Below are 20,916 nucleotides of genomic sequence, written 5' to 3' on the forward strand. Positions count from 1 at the left end.
GGTATGTATATTTGCGTGTGTGGACGTATGTATATACATGTGTATGGGGATGGGTTGGGCCATTTCTTTCGTCTGTTTCCTTGCGCTACCTCGCAAACGCGGGAGACAGCGACAAAGCAAAAAAAAAAAGAAAAAAGTAAGAAAGACTTGCGGGTACTCATGTCTGTTTTGTTTCTTTTGTAGGTGTACAGCCGTATATGAAGGAGTGCGGACGGGTGGGAGTGTAATATGGTTGCACCAATACCTGACGTTCATAAGATAGAGTTTGAGTATACAATAGTAAGTTGGTGCCGAGGTAAACGGTGCTGCACTGCGATGCGATCCTGGGATGGCGACATAGGGTGAAGACCTTTGATGGATTAAGCTGGTGAAGACTGCGTTAGAGTTGTTAGTACTAGGTTAGAGTTAATGGTGGTTGGGATATAAGTGAGCTAACTTCTCGAGAGTGTACTGAAGAAGCAGGACAGATGGATGAACAAGAGAGGATGAACACTGGGGCAATAGAATTACAATGAAGGAATGACAACAGGAGAGCAAGAAGAATGAATAATATTGACAGGAGAAGGGCTAATAATGATTTCACAACGTAAGGGACGCACTTGGAGCGAACAGTAAGGGCTGGACCTGACTCAGTTTAGTGTCATTTCTTCCCTGAGACAAATAAAGCCACAAGTGAAGAGATGATGGACCTTGATAAATAAATATTGCTGTTTCTGTCTGCCTGTTATTGGTTTATCATAAGACTAGATGACAAAGTTGAGTACTAGAATATTTAATGATTATGATGACGCACACGAATGAGTGTGTGTGTGTGTGTGTGTGTGTGTGTGTGGGTGTGTGGTGTGTTTCATCACAGGTCACTTAAGAAATCATATAAAATGCATTTCATTTTTTGTTATGTCTGTAATATAAGATTAACATTCATATAGCATGCATTACATGATAAGGTATTTGAAAAAAATATTGTTTATACAAAGTTACTTAGTTCAGTACCAGACGTTGCCAAGACAGTCCTCAGCACAGACGTAGCTCTTGACATACCAGCAAACTCTTGCTGATATACGTAAACATCTGTTTCTCTCTCTAGCCAGAGGTTATGACGAATGGAATGATCCTGAACATAGAGGCATTTAGTAGACTCATACAATAAACATTACTTAATACCTCACCCTTAACTACTTTCCAAAAAATCACACAGACTTCTTACGGCCTTAAAAACTTGTCTTAAATAATCATTGATGATGCGACGAACTGTAGCATACCAGATGTATAGATCCAGGAAAATAAGATATCATCACTTGATCATTCCTTGGCTTAAGATGGAGCACAGGCATAACGGGACTCAGTCCATGACACTACCTGGTCCACCAGCAAGACACCACGTCGCTGCCTCCCTACTCACTGAATGGTAATGATATGATGATAACGCCAAGCATCAGCCTCCAGCATCAACACAACACCTCACATAAAGGGCAACATTTTGAAGCTTATTCCTAACTCATGGAAATTCTTTAATCTATTACTGGCTCTGTAATGCCATACAAATATCAAGAATCTAAACTAACATATGTACAATTGTTTATATTTCAACAAACAAAGAATATTCCATGCTACAATTTCTTGTATTGACTAGAGATTATAACTGTCCTTAATGGATAATTACAAGATATAACCTGCACACTTCAGGAGAAACCCCAGTACAAGGTTCTCTCTCTTCCTCAGTAACTGTGAAGTAACGTTTATACATTTACAAATGCAAAGCAAACAATTGACTTGTGGTCCGGTACACAAACATACCTTCAGCCACTCTGTTTGTATATGTATGTATGTGAATGTGTGTATGTGTGTGTGTGTGTGCGTGTGTGTGTGTGTGTGTGTGTGTGTGTGTGTGTGTGTGTGTGTGTGTGTGTGTGTGTGTGTGTGTGTGTGTGTGTGTGTGTGTGTGTGTGTGTGTGTGTGTGTGTGTGTGTGCGTGTGTGTGTGTGTGTAAATATTCCTTCAGTAAAGACTATCAAAATATACAGTCTTAGTTCATAGCCAACTGGATCTTGATGGTCTTATGGCAGGTTTACGTGTTCATGTAGATGGGTTCCTCATACCCTGGGTTGTCATAGACGTGGTTCACCTCTGGAACAAAATGTTAATGGAAAGTTATTGTGGAGCAAGTGGACGTTACAGTTACCCGTGAAATGAATTCTTGGGCTTAGACACGAAACCTACTCTAAAGAGTAAAATTTTTAATGGTTATCAGAACTCTTAACAGTGATATTCAAGAACACATTTAACCCTTGATGAATGATTCTCGAAAAAAAAAAAGCTTGCACGAGAGGCAAACCGGGTCAAAATACTCTCTAAAAAATCAAAAGAACACAATTTTCATAAATAAGACATTCGTATGTGACACATCTTCAGTCTAAACAATTTTCAGTCGTTATCCTGGTCAAAACACTTCAAATTTATAACAATGAACTTATTGTTTCAATGCGATGAGAAACTCTAATGAATAATCAATAAGGGTTACCCATAGAAAAAAAAGAGAAAAAAAAACAGAAAGGAGGTTACGAGGTCTTATACTCCAATGTTTACACTGAAATGATGCCCCAACACACATGTAAGAGGGAACCTCCGTCATAAGAATATGCTGAATATTAAGTAAGGAATTTCACACACACTACAGGTAAACTGGGCTCGAAAAGACCAAAAGGCACCAATGCTATACAAAAACACCGAACACTATTAGCACACTATCCTGCCAACGATCAATCTTCAAGAGAATACAGTCCCGTGGGTAAGGCCCAGTTTAGATGATAAACCAGAAAAAGTGAACTTCACTTGAGTGAGAATGACCCCAGATTATTCATCCTGGGTCAATACATCCACACACACGCGCGCACACACACACACACACACACACACACACACACACACACACACTTCTCTTTCCCGTTCCCTTTTAGTTGTTATAACTGTCAGCTGTGGTGTCAGACGTTATAACTGTCAGCTGTGGTGTCAGACGTTACAACTGTCAGCTGTGGGGTCAGACGTTATAACTGTCAGCTGTGGTGTCAGACGTTATAACTGTCAGCTGTGGTGTCAGACGTTATACCTGTCAGCTGTGGGGTCAGACGTTATAACTGTCAGCTGTGGGGTCAGACGTTATAACTGTCAGCTGTGGGGTCAGACGTTACAACTGTCAGCTGTGGGGTCAGACGTTATAACTGTCAGCTGTGGGGTCAGACGTTATAATTGCCAAATGTGGGGTCAACGTTATAACTGCTAGCTGTCGTGTCAAACATAACATGGCAATATTGGGAGGATCTTGTTGCATATTCATGAAGGAGGAGTACATCAAGGTTAAGAGAAGGACTTTGGATGATGCTCATCTGACAAAGAAATCAAATTTTGCTTCTGTTTCCGTTTCTTTTAACTTCACGATTACGTAACATACATTCTCCATGAATATTCTTAAATCCTCTACACTCTTCGTCCCCAGATCTGGTGGCAACTCGAGATACGTCTTGTGGAAATTCATTTCAGAAATTTTAGGTGTTTGAGAGAATTATATAGTATAACTCTTACATTAGTAAATAATCATCGGAAAATATACCGACCAAGTTATAAAGCAAATGTCACTTTTAACATTCAAAAGTGGCCCATGATAATCAGATGGCATCTTACATATTTGTGAAGACAAGTGAGGATCTTAGCGTTGAAGTTTTACTGTAATACAAAAATTAAGTTTAAGGATGCCAGACACGAGTGATTTATAAATGATAAATATCATGACTCGACCGTTCTTCGCTTCACACCTAACTAAAACAAGGAATGTTCGTAAATACAAAATATATGAAGAGATTTAGGCAGATAACTGACATAAATGGTCTGACTAAAAGTCATTTGATGAGGCAAAATATAATGACGCAGGACATTACCATGAAGCGTAAGAGACACACAAAATACTGACCTTGGGCTTCCATGACGGACGACTGAAGGTAAGCAGCGATGCACTTATACAGGTACAAGTATTGTTCCTGAGGGAGGTGAAGGCAATGCATGTATATCAAGGTGGTCCCATGTGAAACATTATGTTCTATACTACTCATGCTATCTATTCACAAACATAGACTCACACTCATGAAGGCAATAATACTTCACTACAATAGATCTTCACTACATCGTTAGAATTTTATATATATATATATATATATATATATATATATATATATATATATATATATATATATATATATATATATATATATATATATATATATATATATATATATATATATATATATATATATATATATATATATATATATATATATATCCAAGAGTTCTTAGATTTCATCTGAATTCGTGTTTCGCATGACCATCACTGCGAACTATAGCTACCCTTTGACCTATAACTGACTCACTTTCACTGCACCCTCATCTTCAGTAGCCGCATTTTCACTAAACGACGCCACTTTCCAGTGACCCGAGCCGTAGGGGTCTTATCAAAGGTCATCTTCACTACACCTTCACTACACTGCATCATCATTACTACACTCTCAACACAACTGGTCTTTGCTTTGACCTGACACTTAAGGGTCAGATGAAAAGCGTCTTCACCAAGCCAGGGTAAGGGTGCTGACTCTTGGAAAGGAAATCAAGAAAAAGAAATTCCTCTTCGATGCAGGAAGAAATATAGGATTGTATCAAGAGTGCTGGAGCAGCGCTTACCTGGGATTGGACCATAGATGGTCTGGTCTCCCTCATTTCCAACACCACACGCTTGATGTTGATGGTGGGCGCATGTGTGTTGGCGTCCACCATGTCCATCAGATTCCACAGGCCGATGAATGAGCCGGTCCTGCCCACGCCCGAGCTGGTAAAATATATTACGTCATTCAAAGTATATAACCTGGCGTCACTCTTGGTGCTTGACAAAGATTGGTCTCAACTGTGTCAGTAAACAAGCATTTCGCCTGCATATTAGGTCACATATATGTGGATTTTAATCCATAACAGCACGTGAATTGATAGTGGACCATCAGTTGGTACCTGCAGTGAATGAGGAGGTGGTTGCCGATGGTAGATTTGGCGCTCCTGATGGTGGTGATGAAGTCAAGGAGATGGTCCTCATGTGACGGTGCACCGAAGTCTGGCCAGCTTGTGAAGTGGTATTGTTTCACCAACCTCTTCTGGTAACCCTAAGGGAAGGTACCAAGGAATCTCTTGATTAAGAGACATTATTAAAAAGGAGAAATCTATCAACAATATGAAAAATGTGATTAAGATGACGTTCCCGTTACATATATGTAGTCAGTAGGTTCTATGGTTTCATTAAGGTTATGTGATTTTGATAAGTTCGTTAAACCAAGCAGCTCCGTGCTACAACTTTCACTAGAGAAATATCGTTAGTAGTGTAACACATGACAGAACTCACGAATGAGACTGGAAGCTCAAATACTTTTATAATAGTCTAACAGAAGTCTGTGTTTCAGTTCCGGAAATTGCGATAACTCCATTTGTGAATGGCACTGTAACACAACTTATTGGTAAAGGGAGGATTAACCTAGGAGAGAACTAGTGGAATAATGAATCACTGACGAAGCAGCGAGTGAGACTCCATGACGAGAGTCTAGCGAGTGTCATCATAACGAAAACCTAGGTCGCTGAGGAAACAGAGAAAGCAAAGTAAATAGGAATGGCTACAGAGTCGCTACAGAGAGTGGACAGTAGATGTAAGTGCCTAAGATTATTGGATAGCAAGGAGTGTGCTTAAAATCTAAGGGATGTGACAAAGGGCATAAGAATCCACATCAAGGAAGAGTGATGAAACAAGAGCCAGAAACAAGGAGGCTGCCAGTAGCCTACAAGAGCTTGGGATGAATATCTTGTGGGACGGACGTTGAGCTGAGAGTGTCTTCTAAGCAACAACAATAAATCAAAGAAGCCATTGCTTCTGTTGTTATCATTCGCGCTACCTTGGTCACTTCGATGACCCTGGCGGTGAAGTGGACGTCCTTCTCCTCTGCGTGCATGTGAAGGAGGTAACCGTCGTGCGCCGCCCGAGATTCCTCGACGCTGGGCCAGTACTGTGCACATTTTTCCTGTGATCATAGATTAAAACTACGTGTATTAGCCATTATTTACCAGCACTCGTCATGTTCTTAGATATCTAAGTAAAAGTTAGTACGTGGTAAAAGTTCAACCAAGCACACAAACACCTGTCCTTTAGATTGCAAGACGTAAAGTTGGTAGGAATGGAGCTTTCTTTATGTACCTGTAAATCATAAAGTTCTCTCAGTAATTTCACGTGTCTGAGCCTCACACGAAGGCAGAAACTGCACCATAGTGAAGCCGACATATTCACTTAGAAACCTAGCTTACCCTGCCCCTCTCCGTGAGGTTGGTGAGCATGACGATAGTCTCGACTCTCAGTTCCCACACCATCCGCCAGAAGTCCCCGACAGTCTCGGGCTTGGGACCCTGAGCCGCCACGAAAAAAAGTCTTCCATGAATATCCTGAAAGAGTAAAAAAAAAACTTGATGCACGATGCAGTGTCTGGAACTCTTGGGAAAATGTTAGAGATAAAACAGTGCGTTTGCATACGTGGAGGACCCATTTGGAATAATGTCTCGGCCGACGCTGATGTATGAAAGTCAAACCTGGGCTTACGAAACCAAAATGAAAGAGATAACAGAAGCTATGTAGATAGGACTCTATATCTCTGACGAGGAGTGAGAACAATGAACAGCATGAAATATAACTAAGAAATGAAGGGAAAAGATATATCTTTGTTAGAAAACAATGATATATGATGAAAAAAGTTCGATGAATGATGAGAATTAAGAGGACGACGAAGCGGATGTATAAGAGTGAGGTGAAGGTAAAGGGGGATTGAGGATGAGTGAGAAGGACATGGTGAGGAAGGTTATGGGTGTTAGCATGTGGGGAGTGTCTGGACACGTGTTTGGGTAGATGAACAAGACTGCGGGTGACACCAGGTTAGATCGTGGCTGATTGTGTACCGGATAAAGACGAAACTGAAGTTGTGACCCGAGACGGCAAGTGCTTAATGATCTATACTCCTTACTAGCTTACTCCAAACTAATTAGGAAATGAACCATATTAGCCACTTCTATTAATGATCCCACTACCATATGTGCTTCCCAAATATACATATTATATATCATACATAACTAAGAACATTACTCGTTCTGCAGCTGGGTATGTACCTTGATATAGCTGGCATTGATGTAGTCAGAATCACACTGTCCAGGAACCATCGACAGCTCAACCCTGGAGTGGTCGTCTGCAGTGGGGAAGAAGCATCGGTGGAAGATGATATATATATATATATATATATATATATATATATATATATATATATATATATATATATATATATATATATATATATTATCTTTTTATCATATTTAGTCGCTGTCTCCCGCGTTAGCGAGGTAGCGCAAGGAGACAGACGAAACAATGGCCCAGTCCACCGTCATACACATGCAAATACATAAACGCCCACACGCGCACATGCACATACCTATACATTTCAACATATAGATACATATACATACACAGACATATACATATACATGTACATATTCATACTTGCTGCTTTCATCCATTTTCATCGCAACCCCATCACACATGAAATAGCACCCACATCCCCCAGCGCGCGCGCGAGGTAGTGCTAGGAAAAGACAACAAAGGCCACATTCGTTCATACACAGGGAAGAGACGTAGCTAAGACGCCATTGGTAAGCAAGTGTTACCGGATGGTCTCTTCCTTGTATATCAACTGACTGTTCTAGGTCTTCTATCTTATTCTTGTATCTCCCCTGACGATGTGATTATTACACGAAAGTGCACTTGGGAACTTATCGTGTGTGTGTGTGTTTCCCCTGGTGTGCGAACAGACGAAGACCCAAGCATCAAACATATTCTGCTATACGTGTAATAGGTAGTCGTAGTTTAAACTTTTGACGCAGCTGTTTCCCTAATAAACATTTCCTCGGAGTTTATACATTATGATTTACTAATATAAAGTATCTTATATAAATGTATCGAAGAAATAGCATCAATATATTCTTATATTCTCAGTTTAAAAGCTTATTTCTTGACTAAAAATATGAAAGAATGTTTTTTGTTGGTAAAATCATGGTAGATGTGTTAATTGGAAAAGAGCCATTGATTAAACTAACTGTCCAGCGTACTCACAGGGTAAGATGTCAACAAAGCGATTCTTTTCTTGTTGATGTGTCTGGTGGCGGCGTCAGTAGAGTACCTGGGACTTTGGCTCTTGACCTCGGCGAACTCCTCCTCCAGACCTCGTTGAGTATCACTCTCAAGGTTCTTTCAAAGCAAAACAGAATCAGTAACAACACTATATTATACTGTTCTTGATACCTGATCGACGTTAAATTATCTAAGAATTGTCTCAAACTTTTAAGTTGTCGTTGTTGCCGATTATGTTACATCCCTGATTCTCTCCTCCCTCTCTCTCTCTCTCTCTCTCTCTCTCTCTCTCTCTCTCTCTCTCTCTCTCTCTCTCTCTCTCTCTCTCTCTCTCTCTCTCTCTCTCTCTCTCTCTCTCTCTCTCTCTCTCTCTCTCTCTCTCTCTCTCTCTCTCTCTCTCTCTCTCTCTTGTTTGCATATAATGCACTCCAATAAGTGTAATGACATGCGTAAGAGTGATTGATGATGACCATATCTCTGGACATTTACATGTATCTGAAGCTACTTTCTTCCTTTTCCATTGTTTAGGTAATTACAGCAATTAACCTGTAGTACTCACACGGATGTACGACCACAAGTCGCACTTTTTAATTTCTCCGTCACTTGTGGCTCCGACCCGCGAGGATGACATCTCCACCGATGAAGGTCTGCAAGTACATCACACTCCACTACTCTTAAGTTCTAACACTAAATTCTAATCATTTCATGTATCATTCAAGTAGTGTGTCGTTTTGGGGTTGATTGTAAACGAGATTATGTGTTTAATGCAAAATATGTACTACCTCGGCACTGTCTTCTTGCGGATTGCGTTCAGCAAAGTAGCCCTGTACACAATGACGGCAACACCCACGACTACGACAACAAAACCAAGCACCACACCCATCACGATACCCACCACTGCGGTAGTTTCAGTCTCCACCTCCCGCCATGTCAGTTGCCCCCAGCCGGCTCCGTTCCTAGCCTGTAAGGTAGATAGATAGCAGTTATAGGTAAAGTTACCACCTGCCTTCTTGTGGAAGATAATAGTGATAAGGGCGCCTACCAGAGTCTCTCTCATACTTGCTACAATCCTGACTAACTACATAGTACGTGGCGTCTGTATTGATACTCTGAGAGAAACGCATCGGATGTAGATTGGATGCGGTCGGGTGCGAACATGTTTCATTGTGAGGATATAATTTTCCATCTACTTTCCTGCATCATCACTATTTTAAAACCTTTATTCTGTAAAAAGCGACTTTCAATATTGTCTACCGGTTAGACATTCAGCAACTTGATCTTAGTGGCGGGGTTACTATACAGTGTCTTGCTAGGAAAGCTTTACCCTCTGGAGATACATAGGATGTGTTCCCTTTTGTCAAGCAGGTGTCATCTGATGCACACACACACACACACACACACACACACACACACACACACACACACACACTTTAAATACCACGCGAAATTATCATTCTTTTAAAGAGAAGTTCCCCTAAAATAAGAAACACTACAGAGGATGACTTTGATAACAGGTACTTTCATCGTGGATGTTGTGTATCAAAGGTGCAAACTTTAGGCAGTGGATCAGTGATATCAGGTGTTTCCCCACAAGCCTTGCTATGTGGGTAAGCCCATTCCATTAAGACTGGCTGTTTGAAATCATTAAAGCTTTTTCATAAAACATATATTTCCATCCTAGAAATACTCTTTCTTAACATGTCCTATAATTTAGGTCTAATCATTGATATCTCCACTACGTTCATTTTAACCAATGAACAGTAACCTAGAATACAGTGAGTCCCAGACTTGGTCCCTAGTCGCACACCACTGGATCTCTCACTTTAGGTGTTGATACCGACGACAGTAATAATGATTTACAGATAAAAATTTCAGATTTTCACTGAAACCCAGGAAGAGGGTGACCACTGACTAGGCAAGTAAATTTCCGCCATTGTGAGAGTCAATACAACCAAAGGTTTTCTGAATACTGATAACAACTTTGTGTCAAGAATGTGAACAATCAAACGTTTTCCAAATCTTGACCATAAATGTAGAGAAATGATTTCTACTTTTTTCCATAATTGTACCATATACTGGTCAAAAACGGAGTATATGATGTTACTGTACTGATTCATTTACTGCCTGTTTAAATTTCATTATCATTTACCTTTTTGACAACTTTGTGCTGCATCTCAGAAATACATTTCTTTTTCTTAATTTCATTTCTTGCGAATAAACAGAATCTTACAAGCCAAACGTTCCCAGCGTACCTTTAAGGTGACATTATAGTGTGTGGCTGGGTAGAGTCCTGTGAGAACGTAAGTGGTGGTGTTGGTGGTGATGTTGTGTGCTACTAATCCCAGACTCAACTGATATTCTGTCACTTGACCATTGGGCTTGCTAGGAGGATCCCATGAGAGACTGATGGCATTGGTGCTTATGTCAACCACCTCCAGTGACTCCGGAGCGCTGGGTTCTGAGGGACAAGCCAAAATCAAGCTGTTAATTCAACGCAAACGAGCGTGAGCGGAAACCACACAAAACGTATGCAAAGGAGCTAAAAGATAAACAATAAGTAGTCACGATGTCCTCAGATGAACCACCACACTTCATAGGGAAAAGAGAGAAAGGATGATGGAACGTTAGGGATGGGAGGCACCATTTACATGTTGTCTACCTCGAAATGATTTTCCTATTCTCCTCCCACCACGTATGAACACTGGGTCAGGGAGCAATCATTATATACATACTCATCTGTGATGCCACTTGATACATATACAAACATAATCAATCCCTACTGATGCCTTGAATTTTAATGAAATGATATTTGTATGAATATATATATATATATATATATATATATATATATATATATATATATATATATATATATATATATATATATATATATATATATAGATAGATAGATAGATAGATAGATAGATAGACAGATAGATAGATAGACAGATAGATAGATAGATAGATAGATAGATAAGAGTGTGTGTGTGTGTGTCAACAGCAATAACTCAGTACTCACTTGCCTCTAAGGTGGTGGCGATGCAGCAGCTGTTGTCACCAACAAGGTCACCGGTAATGACCCCGGCCACACACACCGTGTAGGTCGTCCAGGGGGTCAAATCATTAAGGTCCACATAAGATGACTGCGATGGCGGCCTCTCGTAGATGTCATTGTAAGTGTTATTTGACCAGAGAACGACACCTCTGTACACCACCAAGTACTTCGTCAAGTTACACTTAGTATCGGGGTAGACCCATGTCACTGTCAGGGAGCTGGACGATTCAGGTGTCTTGCAGTTGAGTTGTGCTGGTGCTGGTGGCGCTGTGAATGGAACGCACTTATTTTTCTCTCAACACGTCTGTCATTTTACTGGTAGCATACATCCCCATGACTACAATAAGAACCTGTCTATCGACAGATTTCATGATTTTCGTTAATCTGGTTTGCTTCATGGGAGAAGGTGGCCAATATAGATTGTCTAAGGTACAGATGACTTTAGGTAATTGATTATGAACTTACTGGCAACCTTAGTGTCAAAACTTGGCGCATGATTCAGAGCTTTACTGACCCTCCATATCTGTAGTGTGACGCAGCCCCCGAGCCTCTCCGTCTCCCTTGATGGTGGAGGCCGTGACAATAACATCATAGGTGGTACAGGCAGCCAGGCCGGAGATAATGTATCTGGTTGTGGTGTTGTCAGTGCTGTGGCTGTCGGCAGCACCACCAGCCGCGAACCACCTGACGGTGTAGCCAGTTACCAGACCATTTGGCTGAAGCGGCGAACCCCACCTCACTAGCAATGACGAGGCTGACGTAGACTCCACCCAGGCATCAGACGGAGGGCCAGGCTCTGTGGGAATAACTGCTTTTGCTAACCAAGAAGAAGAAAGATTTCTAAAGTGATAATTAGTGAGATGAGAGCCCACATTCTGGCAGCCAGGGACAGAGATTCAGTAATTAAGGTTATAAAGTGTAGCGATTTCAGGTTTTTGATATCGTTCTCATAATATACTTACCATTAAACAGCGACGAATTTGGATTAATGCGCCACTAAAAAAGTGCTTGTAACATTTGCTGTCGTATGAGGTGTCCTATGAGAGATTTAAAGAATTACCGTGTGTTTTCACATGCAAAATAGTGCATGCTAACCCATTACATCATCAACGCACTCAGGAGAGAAGTCTGCGACATGATCGATCGTGCAGCGTGTACTTCTGAAACATGATCAACCATACTGTGCCAATCACATGTGACCCACAAATAGGCTGCTCTCAAACCATCTCGACACAACTTCCTCAAAAAACTCAGACTTGGGCAGGATGTTTCAGTGAGGAAGACGAAATCTAGTTAAGTTTGATGCCTCCCACACACAGTTTCCACCCATTACTCTATCGAAAACTCCTGACAACTTTCCTCTCCCCATTGACAGTTCTGTAATTCCACCTCTTAACTTAGTGAACATACTTGGTATTACAGCAGCATCCACTCTTTCTTGGAAACCCCACATTATGGAAATAGCAAAGCCTGCCTCTAAGAAAATGTAAGCCTTGTTTGGATGAAATTTCTTTTCCTCTGAACAGTGGCTCCGCATTTACAAAGGATTGATCCGTCCTTATGTGGAGTACTGCTCTCGCATTTGGAGTGGGTCTAACTCTGCATCTTTACTTGACAGAGTCGAGTTGAAAGCGGTCCGACTTATAGACTGTTCCAGGCTAATTTCCAACTTGACGCACTTGCCCTACATCCCAATGTTGGTTCACTTTCCTTCTTCATAGATATTAGTTTGTCTTTTGCTTCCGAGAGCCAGCTTCTTGTGTGCCCTGACCAAGCTAGACCACGCAGTATTCGGCAAACTGACACATCACATGATTACTGTTTAGCCGCTGGCAACTCAAGAGAGGGTCGTCTTGATAACTGTTTCTTTCCCTACACTTCGAAACTTTGGAACTCTCTACCTTCTCATGTCCTTCCCAATAACTACGACCCGACACATTCTAAGACACGTTCCTCACTTCCTTCAAAATTCACAAGTACTTTTCCTTGTCTCCTCTTTTTCCCTTTCATGATCCTCTCTATATTTCAGTTAAGGCCAGACCTTGAAGTGGACTTTCATCCGTGACTGTATCTTCAAATATAAGAATGAAGTTTTCAAAAGAACAAGTCAGATAGGCTTATAAATGTAAATCTCGAATGAAATTATCATCAGTCATGTTGATGACATTACTCCTTAGTATCATGTCCTGCCATTATCACCATCATCCTACGCTATAGGCACCACATCCATCATGTATCACAAGTATCTTTTCCATAATATATCACCAACATCACCGCTATACAATACTAACATCACTACCGTTATTGACACTTACATCACCACCATCATGTAAAACCAGCATTACCACTATTATTCATTACCAACACCACCATTATCATGCATTATCAGCATCACTACCATCATGCATCAGCAGCCCCATTCTGTATTACCATTACCACACTGTCATGAACAAATCATCATTACCATCATGCACTGTCTGAACCACCATTCTCAAAAACTACCAAAATAGTCATCAGTATATGGTGCCAGCTTCTCCCGCATCTTGTACTGTTGACACTGTCATGCAAAACAGGTATCACCACTGTTCTCCCTTCTGACGTCTTCATCTTATACACTACCATCATTGTCTTCATTATGCATTACCATCATCATCATACGTTACTTGCTTCCCTACTGTTATGCATCAAAAGATCGCTGCTATCATACTCTGCGAAAACCATCACCATTATTCACAGCCAACAGTACCAACATCATGCACTACCAGTATCAGTATTTCATACATAGTCATGATCAGGCACACCTACAGGTAGGCTATATAGCCCCTTACTGTCCTGATCGGTGATGCCGTCATCACAGTGCCCAGCGGGTCCGTAGCCTCCCGCCGTCTCCGCCGCCACACACACGGTGTACCTCGTCCACGGGGACAGACCGATGACGGTGTAGGTGGTTGTCACACCAACCTCCTCCTGACCCAAAGGCTCCCCCCAGTCATCAGAAAGCGTCCAGTTGACCCTGTTGTTAGTGACGGGACACTGGGGCCCAGGAGCAGGTGGCGGGCTCCATGAAACCTTCAGTGAACCCGATTCGTTCTCAACCGTTTCACTCTTCACGTCCGTTGGAGGCCCCGGCTCTGTTGATTATTTTTAGTGAATCTACTGAGAATCTTGCTGATCAGCAAGGTACCTGATCTATTTCAGTCTGAATGGAAACTAATGAATAATTCTGACGAAAGGTAACATATTATATGTTTTCCAAGTACCAAAATAATTTTTATCCATAGATTTGGAATTTCTGACACAAGAGTAAAAGGCGCAGTTTGATCAATTTCTATTTTCATGTACTAAGGGTCTATGACCCCTAGCACGCTCAGTTCACACGCTGTACAGAGAGCCAACAACAGCAGAACCAAAAGCAACTACACCAACTACAGCAGCAGAACTAACAACACCACCACCAACAACAGATGTACCACAATAAACATTAATAGCACCACCAGCGACAACAACAGCACCACCACTACTACTACCAACAACAACAACAACACTATCAACAACAATAGCATCACTAGCAGCGACAACAGCACCGCCACCACCAAATACAACAGCACCACTACCAACCACAACAGTACTACCACAACCGACAACAGCTCCATCATCAATAACAACAGCAACACCACTAACAACAACTAAAGCACTACCACCAACAACAACAGCAACATCATCATCAACAACAATAACAACACACCACCAATCACAATAGCAACAAAAACAAGAACACCAACCACAACAACAACAGCACTATCAATAACAACAACAACAGCACCACCAATAACAACAACAACGCCTCCAAGAACATTAACACTACCAACAACACCCAGCATATTCCCGTACCAACGAACACATCACCAGAGAGACACTATAAAGTTTGAGCCACTTCCACATGAGTACTCGTTAAGTCAGCTGATCTCCACGCTCAATGATCCTCAATAAAAAATCATATCTACGCTGTTTATCACATTCATGGTTCCGCTTGATATGTCTAGTATTTTTGTTTCAAAATATCGACATATGTCACTCTAACCAAGAAACTGTTTTATCTTCTTGAAAGGATTTAAAGTCACTATTTTATAGTATATGATAATGATAATCTTACTGTCATCCTTATCAGCAACAATGTAAAGTTGACCAGTTATACACCGGAAACATCTTGCACCAGCATCTTACCCATGTAGTAACGCAATCACGAAACTGTCTCATTTTCAAACTGTATGTATTGTTCAGATTCAATTAATGATATGAGATCTTGCGAAATTGTTCTTTATTTTCTCATACATAATAATCTATCATAAGTCTGATGATCAAGTAAACTATATTCTTGAATGACACATATACGTCAGCCTTACCTTCATCCTCAGTTATGGAAGCATTGACGGTTGGCTGAGTGAAGAACTCGTTCCCCTCTAGCGGCTGGACGGTGATGGTGTACTCAGTACAGGAGGAAAGGCCGGAGATGTTGCAGCTGAGTATGGTGTTACCAGTAATGATGGGGGATGACTCCTCACTGTCCTTGGGCGTCCAGGTGACCTGATACCCCGTCATCCTGGCACAATCGCTCTTTACTGACCATAAGGCCTGGATGCTGCGGCTGCCAGGAAGCAGGTCGAGGTTGGTAACTATGGATCCTGCGTCTAGGGAAAACATTCTATTAACCGACATGGTGAGGTCCAGCAAGTCCGGAAGACATTTACTTGTTTCGTCCTATATCGGAGAATTTTGCTTGTTCTAACAAATGAGATATTTAATGAAACTTGTAATATATGAAGCCTATCAAAACACACTGATATTCATGACTAGTATCAGTCACTCACAGTGAAAACACACACACACACACAAGAAAAAATCATCGATCATTGAAATATGATGTGCTCAGTACAGCCAAATGCCAGTAAATGTCCGATTGAAACTGTTCTACTAATGATTCGTAGAGGAGGGTAAAATCATCTTTGGGAAAACTTTCACGTCAAAAATAGATCACTAACAGTGAAGTTCAAGATCCCAGTAGGGGTACCTCACATGGCATCACTAGAACTACTTTAAATGTGAAAGAATCACCGTAATGTAATAAACGTACAAAATGTCTTTGTTGATTATCCAGTGTGACGAAGGGTTTTTTAAAATGTGCCCGAGATTCGGAGCGTCCTGTGGATGGCACATGTTCACACAAACAAATGCCACCTTGTGAGAAGAAACGTTTGCAGTTGATGGAATGATTCATCTACCTATTTTATCTTAATCTGCCTAATACTCTTACCTTCGCCACAGAAGTCCTGAGCACTAGAGACTTCGTCTGCCTGACCGTCGCCTCCCACCACCTGTACTGACGCCACCAACCGGCCGGTGTCGCAGGCGACAAGGTCCTGGTCACAGAAGCCATTGTCTACGGCGCTGGTCAAGTTCTTCTTGTATTTAGTGTGAGGTGTAGTAACTGTGATGACTGTCCCAGTATGGCAGTATCCAAGATAGCCCAACCATTTGACACGTAAGCGCCTGTAGCTCACGGACGAGTTCACACTGGACGGAGGAGCCGGAGCTGTGGAAATGGTTAACAACATGACTTGTGCCACCTTAATCATCGCCCTCTCCTCCATCATGTATTTTGCTTACTTAAAAAATCGTTTCATGCAAAATGATAACTGTTTGATATTTTATCTCTTGAGTTACTCCAAGAATCTATAAAATCTTTATCCACACAGTAAGCACAATCTGCTCAGACCGACATAGGTAAAATTTGGTGACAGAGATGATGTGCTTACAATAGACATACATACATACCTGTGGTGAAGCTGTGCTCAGACACATTGTCACCCCCAGTCACGTTCAGATTATACAGGGTGCAGGGTTGGAGGGTACAATTTTCACGGCTACTGAAGTTGCAGATGGCAGTGTTGCAGGTGACGTTGTCAGCGCACTTGTAATCTTGAAGCTCAACACCAATGATGGAGACGGTGAAGTTAGTGATGTCTGACCAACTACCACTTCGCCTCCATGAGACCTCCACTCGGTCTGATGCCACGCGATCCACCCTGAGAGGGTCGTCTGGGGACACACACCATGTTTAGCATGGTTCATGGCTACTGTTGCTGGACAATATATCACAACGTTAGGACTCATGAAAATCAGATCCTTGTGTGGAGAACTCTGTAAGCTACTTTCTTAAAACCAAACTCATTAATTTTTTCATATGCTTTTTACTTCAATGAATCTTTATACCATTCTCTTTCCGTATATATATATATATATATATATATATATATATATATATATATATATATATATATATATATATATATATATATATATATATATATATATATATATATACATATATATATATATATATATATATATATATATATATATATATATGTATGTATATATATTCTATGCTTGACTGCAATATTGGGCATAGAACATCCAGTCAGATATCTTCTATCATCCCTTGTTTAAAGATGATCCAAGATAACTGAATGAAAATCGCATCCACGCGTTTTGGTGTTCTTGGAGTGGCAAGGCTAGCATCACCCAAAACCACTGTCCACTTCCCCTTTTCTTGCGTCAGATCATTCAATTACTTGGAAGAGAAAAATTTTCATGGTGTTTAATCTACTGTTTTTTTGTGTGTTTTTATATTTCTTGCTTTCAACTGAACAAAAATGAAAAAAAGAGAAAAACAATGTATAGCTTACCCCATCCTGCGCTCCATGTAGCATTCTGCAAGAAGGAAAATAGTAAAACCATCGATAGAATGAATATTGTAAATTTTTACATTTGTATTCCAGATGAAACACAATACTTCAATAGAGCTGTGACCTATGCATGAAAGCAGACTGCGTGATGTCCACAGGAACTAAACTTAAGCAGGAGTTCTCGAGACATTGTTGAAATTACCTTTGTAGAAACTGTGTATTGTGTGACCCAGATTACATAACAGATTCATAATGATAAAAGTAGCAAGTTTAGCGAGAAGTTATCATACATAAAAATGCCTGATACAATGACGATGAGGATTACAATGTTACCTGCGTACAAACGGACAACACTCTTGGAGTTAAAACATTTACAATTTTGGGAAAAGTTTTTAATTTCCCTCAGAACAATGATGTTCTTCATAATACTTGCGTAACAAGACCCAAATCTTAAAGTTATCTTTTATATTGTTTCATACTGATTTCGATATGATCATTCGAGAAAGCCTGAGAAAAACAATGAGAGAGTGTTTATTTATAGAAAAAAAATTATCATTAGTCAATGAACGTAGACCAACGCAGTTTTTTCTCATCCATCCATACATGCTCGCCATTTCCCACGGTAGGAAAGTAGCGTCAAGAACAGATGACAGACCCTTAGAGGGAAAATTCTTCAACTGGCTCCTTACTCTGTTCCATCTTTTGGAAAGTGATACATGAAGGGAGGATGTTCATACTCCCGCTTCCGCCCCTCTTAGTCGCCATCCACGATCCTCTATTCCCATAATTCTTGTCTACTGTTGTTGTCAGTAATGCATCAAACAGATCTCTTACACAGCCGCATTTGCTCTACATAAGACTGATACTTTCCCTAAGGGAACCCTTTATATCACTAATTTTGCCCAAGAACTCAAAAGAGTACTTTAAATGTACTAATATTGTCTTTCCCGTTCTCTTGTTCCCAACATTTCCTTAACTATTCTCGACTGTTTTGACAATATCTTTTTTTGAGAAAGGAAGCTGTTTCATCTTGTTTTTTCTTTCGACTTCCTATACCTTCTCTGCCATTAAAACTTCGGTCTTACAAACACCCGAGGAACTGTGATTAAGCTTTATTTGTCATTCTCTGAATCTATCTTCATTTCACCAGAGATGGTGTGATTTGGGACTTGTACGCTCGAGATATAACAGTCATCATGAAAAGTAAATACAGGGAATGGCGGATGTAACAAGAATATTGTAATGGGAAGACTCCAAGCATCACAAACCTGCTGTTTTTCTCTTGTCTTACCACTTCATTCTTTAACCACCTCAAGTGGATGTATGCCATAAATCCAATAACAAAAACTAATGAAACTAAAAGTTGTTATATATCGTGGAGAAGGTATTTACACCCAGTATTCGTTCACACCCACAGCCACGGCTGCAGGCGATACTCGAGAGTAGGAGTAACACCCTAGGTAATGGCGACAATACGGTTATCAGGAGGGGGAAGAGGCAGCACCTAGTGGGAAGCCAGCACCCGCACATGATGGGCGGGCCTGAGGCAGCTACCACACTCTCACCTCAGCGGTACAAGAGGATTCTCACCTGCAAATGTAGGTCGGGAGAGAGGGTTACGCCACACGTAGCCAGAAGTAGAACACAAGTGTAGTACATGATAGGACAACAACATTCCATCACAGAGCTCCTCTTGGCACTGATAACCCACACTGCTCATGAGGCTGTTGTGGTCCGCATGGGCCATCATTATCAGGCCAGCGATAGCACGTTATCAGAATATGTTTGTTCAACAATTTTTCACAATATTTCATGCATTTTGTCATTGTGACGAGTTTTCATCTATTGTTTGTCTAATTGTCTAGTTATTGCATATCCCTTTATCTATCTGTTCATGTAATATATATATATATATATATATATATATATATATATATATATATATATATATATATATATATACATATATATATATATATATATATATATATATATATATATATATATATATATATGTATATATATATATATATATATATTATATGTATCATTATACTTTGTCGCCCAACCCACCCACATACACATGTATATACATAAACGCCCACACACGCACATATACATGCCTATACATTTCAACGTATACATACATATACATACACACACATACAAATATACCCATGTACATATTCATACATGCTGCCTTTATCCATTCCCACCGCCACCCAGCCACGCACACACACACGCACACACACGCATATATATATATACATATATATATATATATATATATATATATATATATATATATATATATATATATATATATATATATATATATATATATATATATATATATATATGGATCTGGCAGCGGATGGAACCATGGAAGCGGAAGTGAATCATAGGGTGGGGGAGGGGGCGAAAATCCTGGGAGCCTTGAAGAATGTGTGGAAGTCGAGAACATTATCTCCGAAAGCAAAAATGGCTATGTTTGAAGGAATAGTGGTTCCAACAATGTTGTATGGTTGCGAGGCGTGGGCTATGGATAGAGTTGTGCGCAGGAAGGTGGATGTGCTGGAAAGGAGATGTTTGAGGACAATGTGTGGTGTGAGGTGGTTTGATCGAGTAAGTAACGTAAGGGTAAGAGAGATGTGTGGAAATAAAAAAAGCGTGGTTGAGAGAGCAGAAGAGGGTGTTTTGAAATGGTTCTGGCACATGGAGAGAATGAGTGAGGAAAGATTGACCAAGAGGATATATGTGTCGGAGGTGGAGGGAACGAGGAGAAGAGGGAGACGAAATTGGAGGTGGAAAGATGGAGTGAAAAAGATTTTGTGTGATCGGGGACTGAACATGCAGGAGGGTGAAAGGAGGGCAAG

At 40.5% G+C, this 20,916-nt stretch overlaps 1 protein-coding gene across 1 annotated transcript; it reads right to left on the reverse strand.

Moving 5' to 3' along the window:
* Positions 1 to 1,833: 1,833 nt before the first annotated feature.
* On the reverse strand, positions 1,834 to 19,753 carry LOC139760050 (receptor-type tyrosine-protein phosphatase H-like). Its single transcript, XM_071682809.1, is given in 20 exon segments — positions 1,834 to 2,127; positions 3,965 to 4,031; positions 4,726 to 4,870; positions 5,047 to 5,195; positions 5,973 to 6,098; positions 6,379 to 6,513; positions 7,228 to 7,304; positions 8,222 to 8,251; positions 8,254 to 8,356; positions 8,799 to 8,886; positions 9,022 to 9,200; positions 10,492 to 10,697; positions 11,259 to 11,561; positions 11,809 to 12,090; positions 14,123 to 14,425; positions 15,698 to 15,982; positions 16,606 to 16,884; positions 17,127 to 17,390; positions 18,041 to 18,065; positions 19,631 to 19,753. Coding segments are annotated over 20 exon segments (3,195 nt in total). The 5' UTR covers positions 19,721 to 19,753; the 3' UTR covers positions 1,834 to 2,068.
* Positions 19,754 to 20,916: the final 1,163 nt, after the last annotated feature.

The sequence above is a fragment of the Panulirus ornatus genome, chromosome 35 (assembly GCF_036320965.1).
Source record: "Panulirus ornatus isolate Po-2019 chromosome 35, ASM3632096v1, whole genome shotgun sequence".
NCBI lineage: Eukaryota > Metazoa > Arthropoda > Malacostraca > Decapoda > Palinuridae > Panulirus > Panulirus ornatus.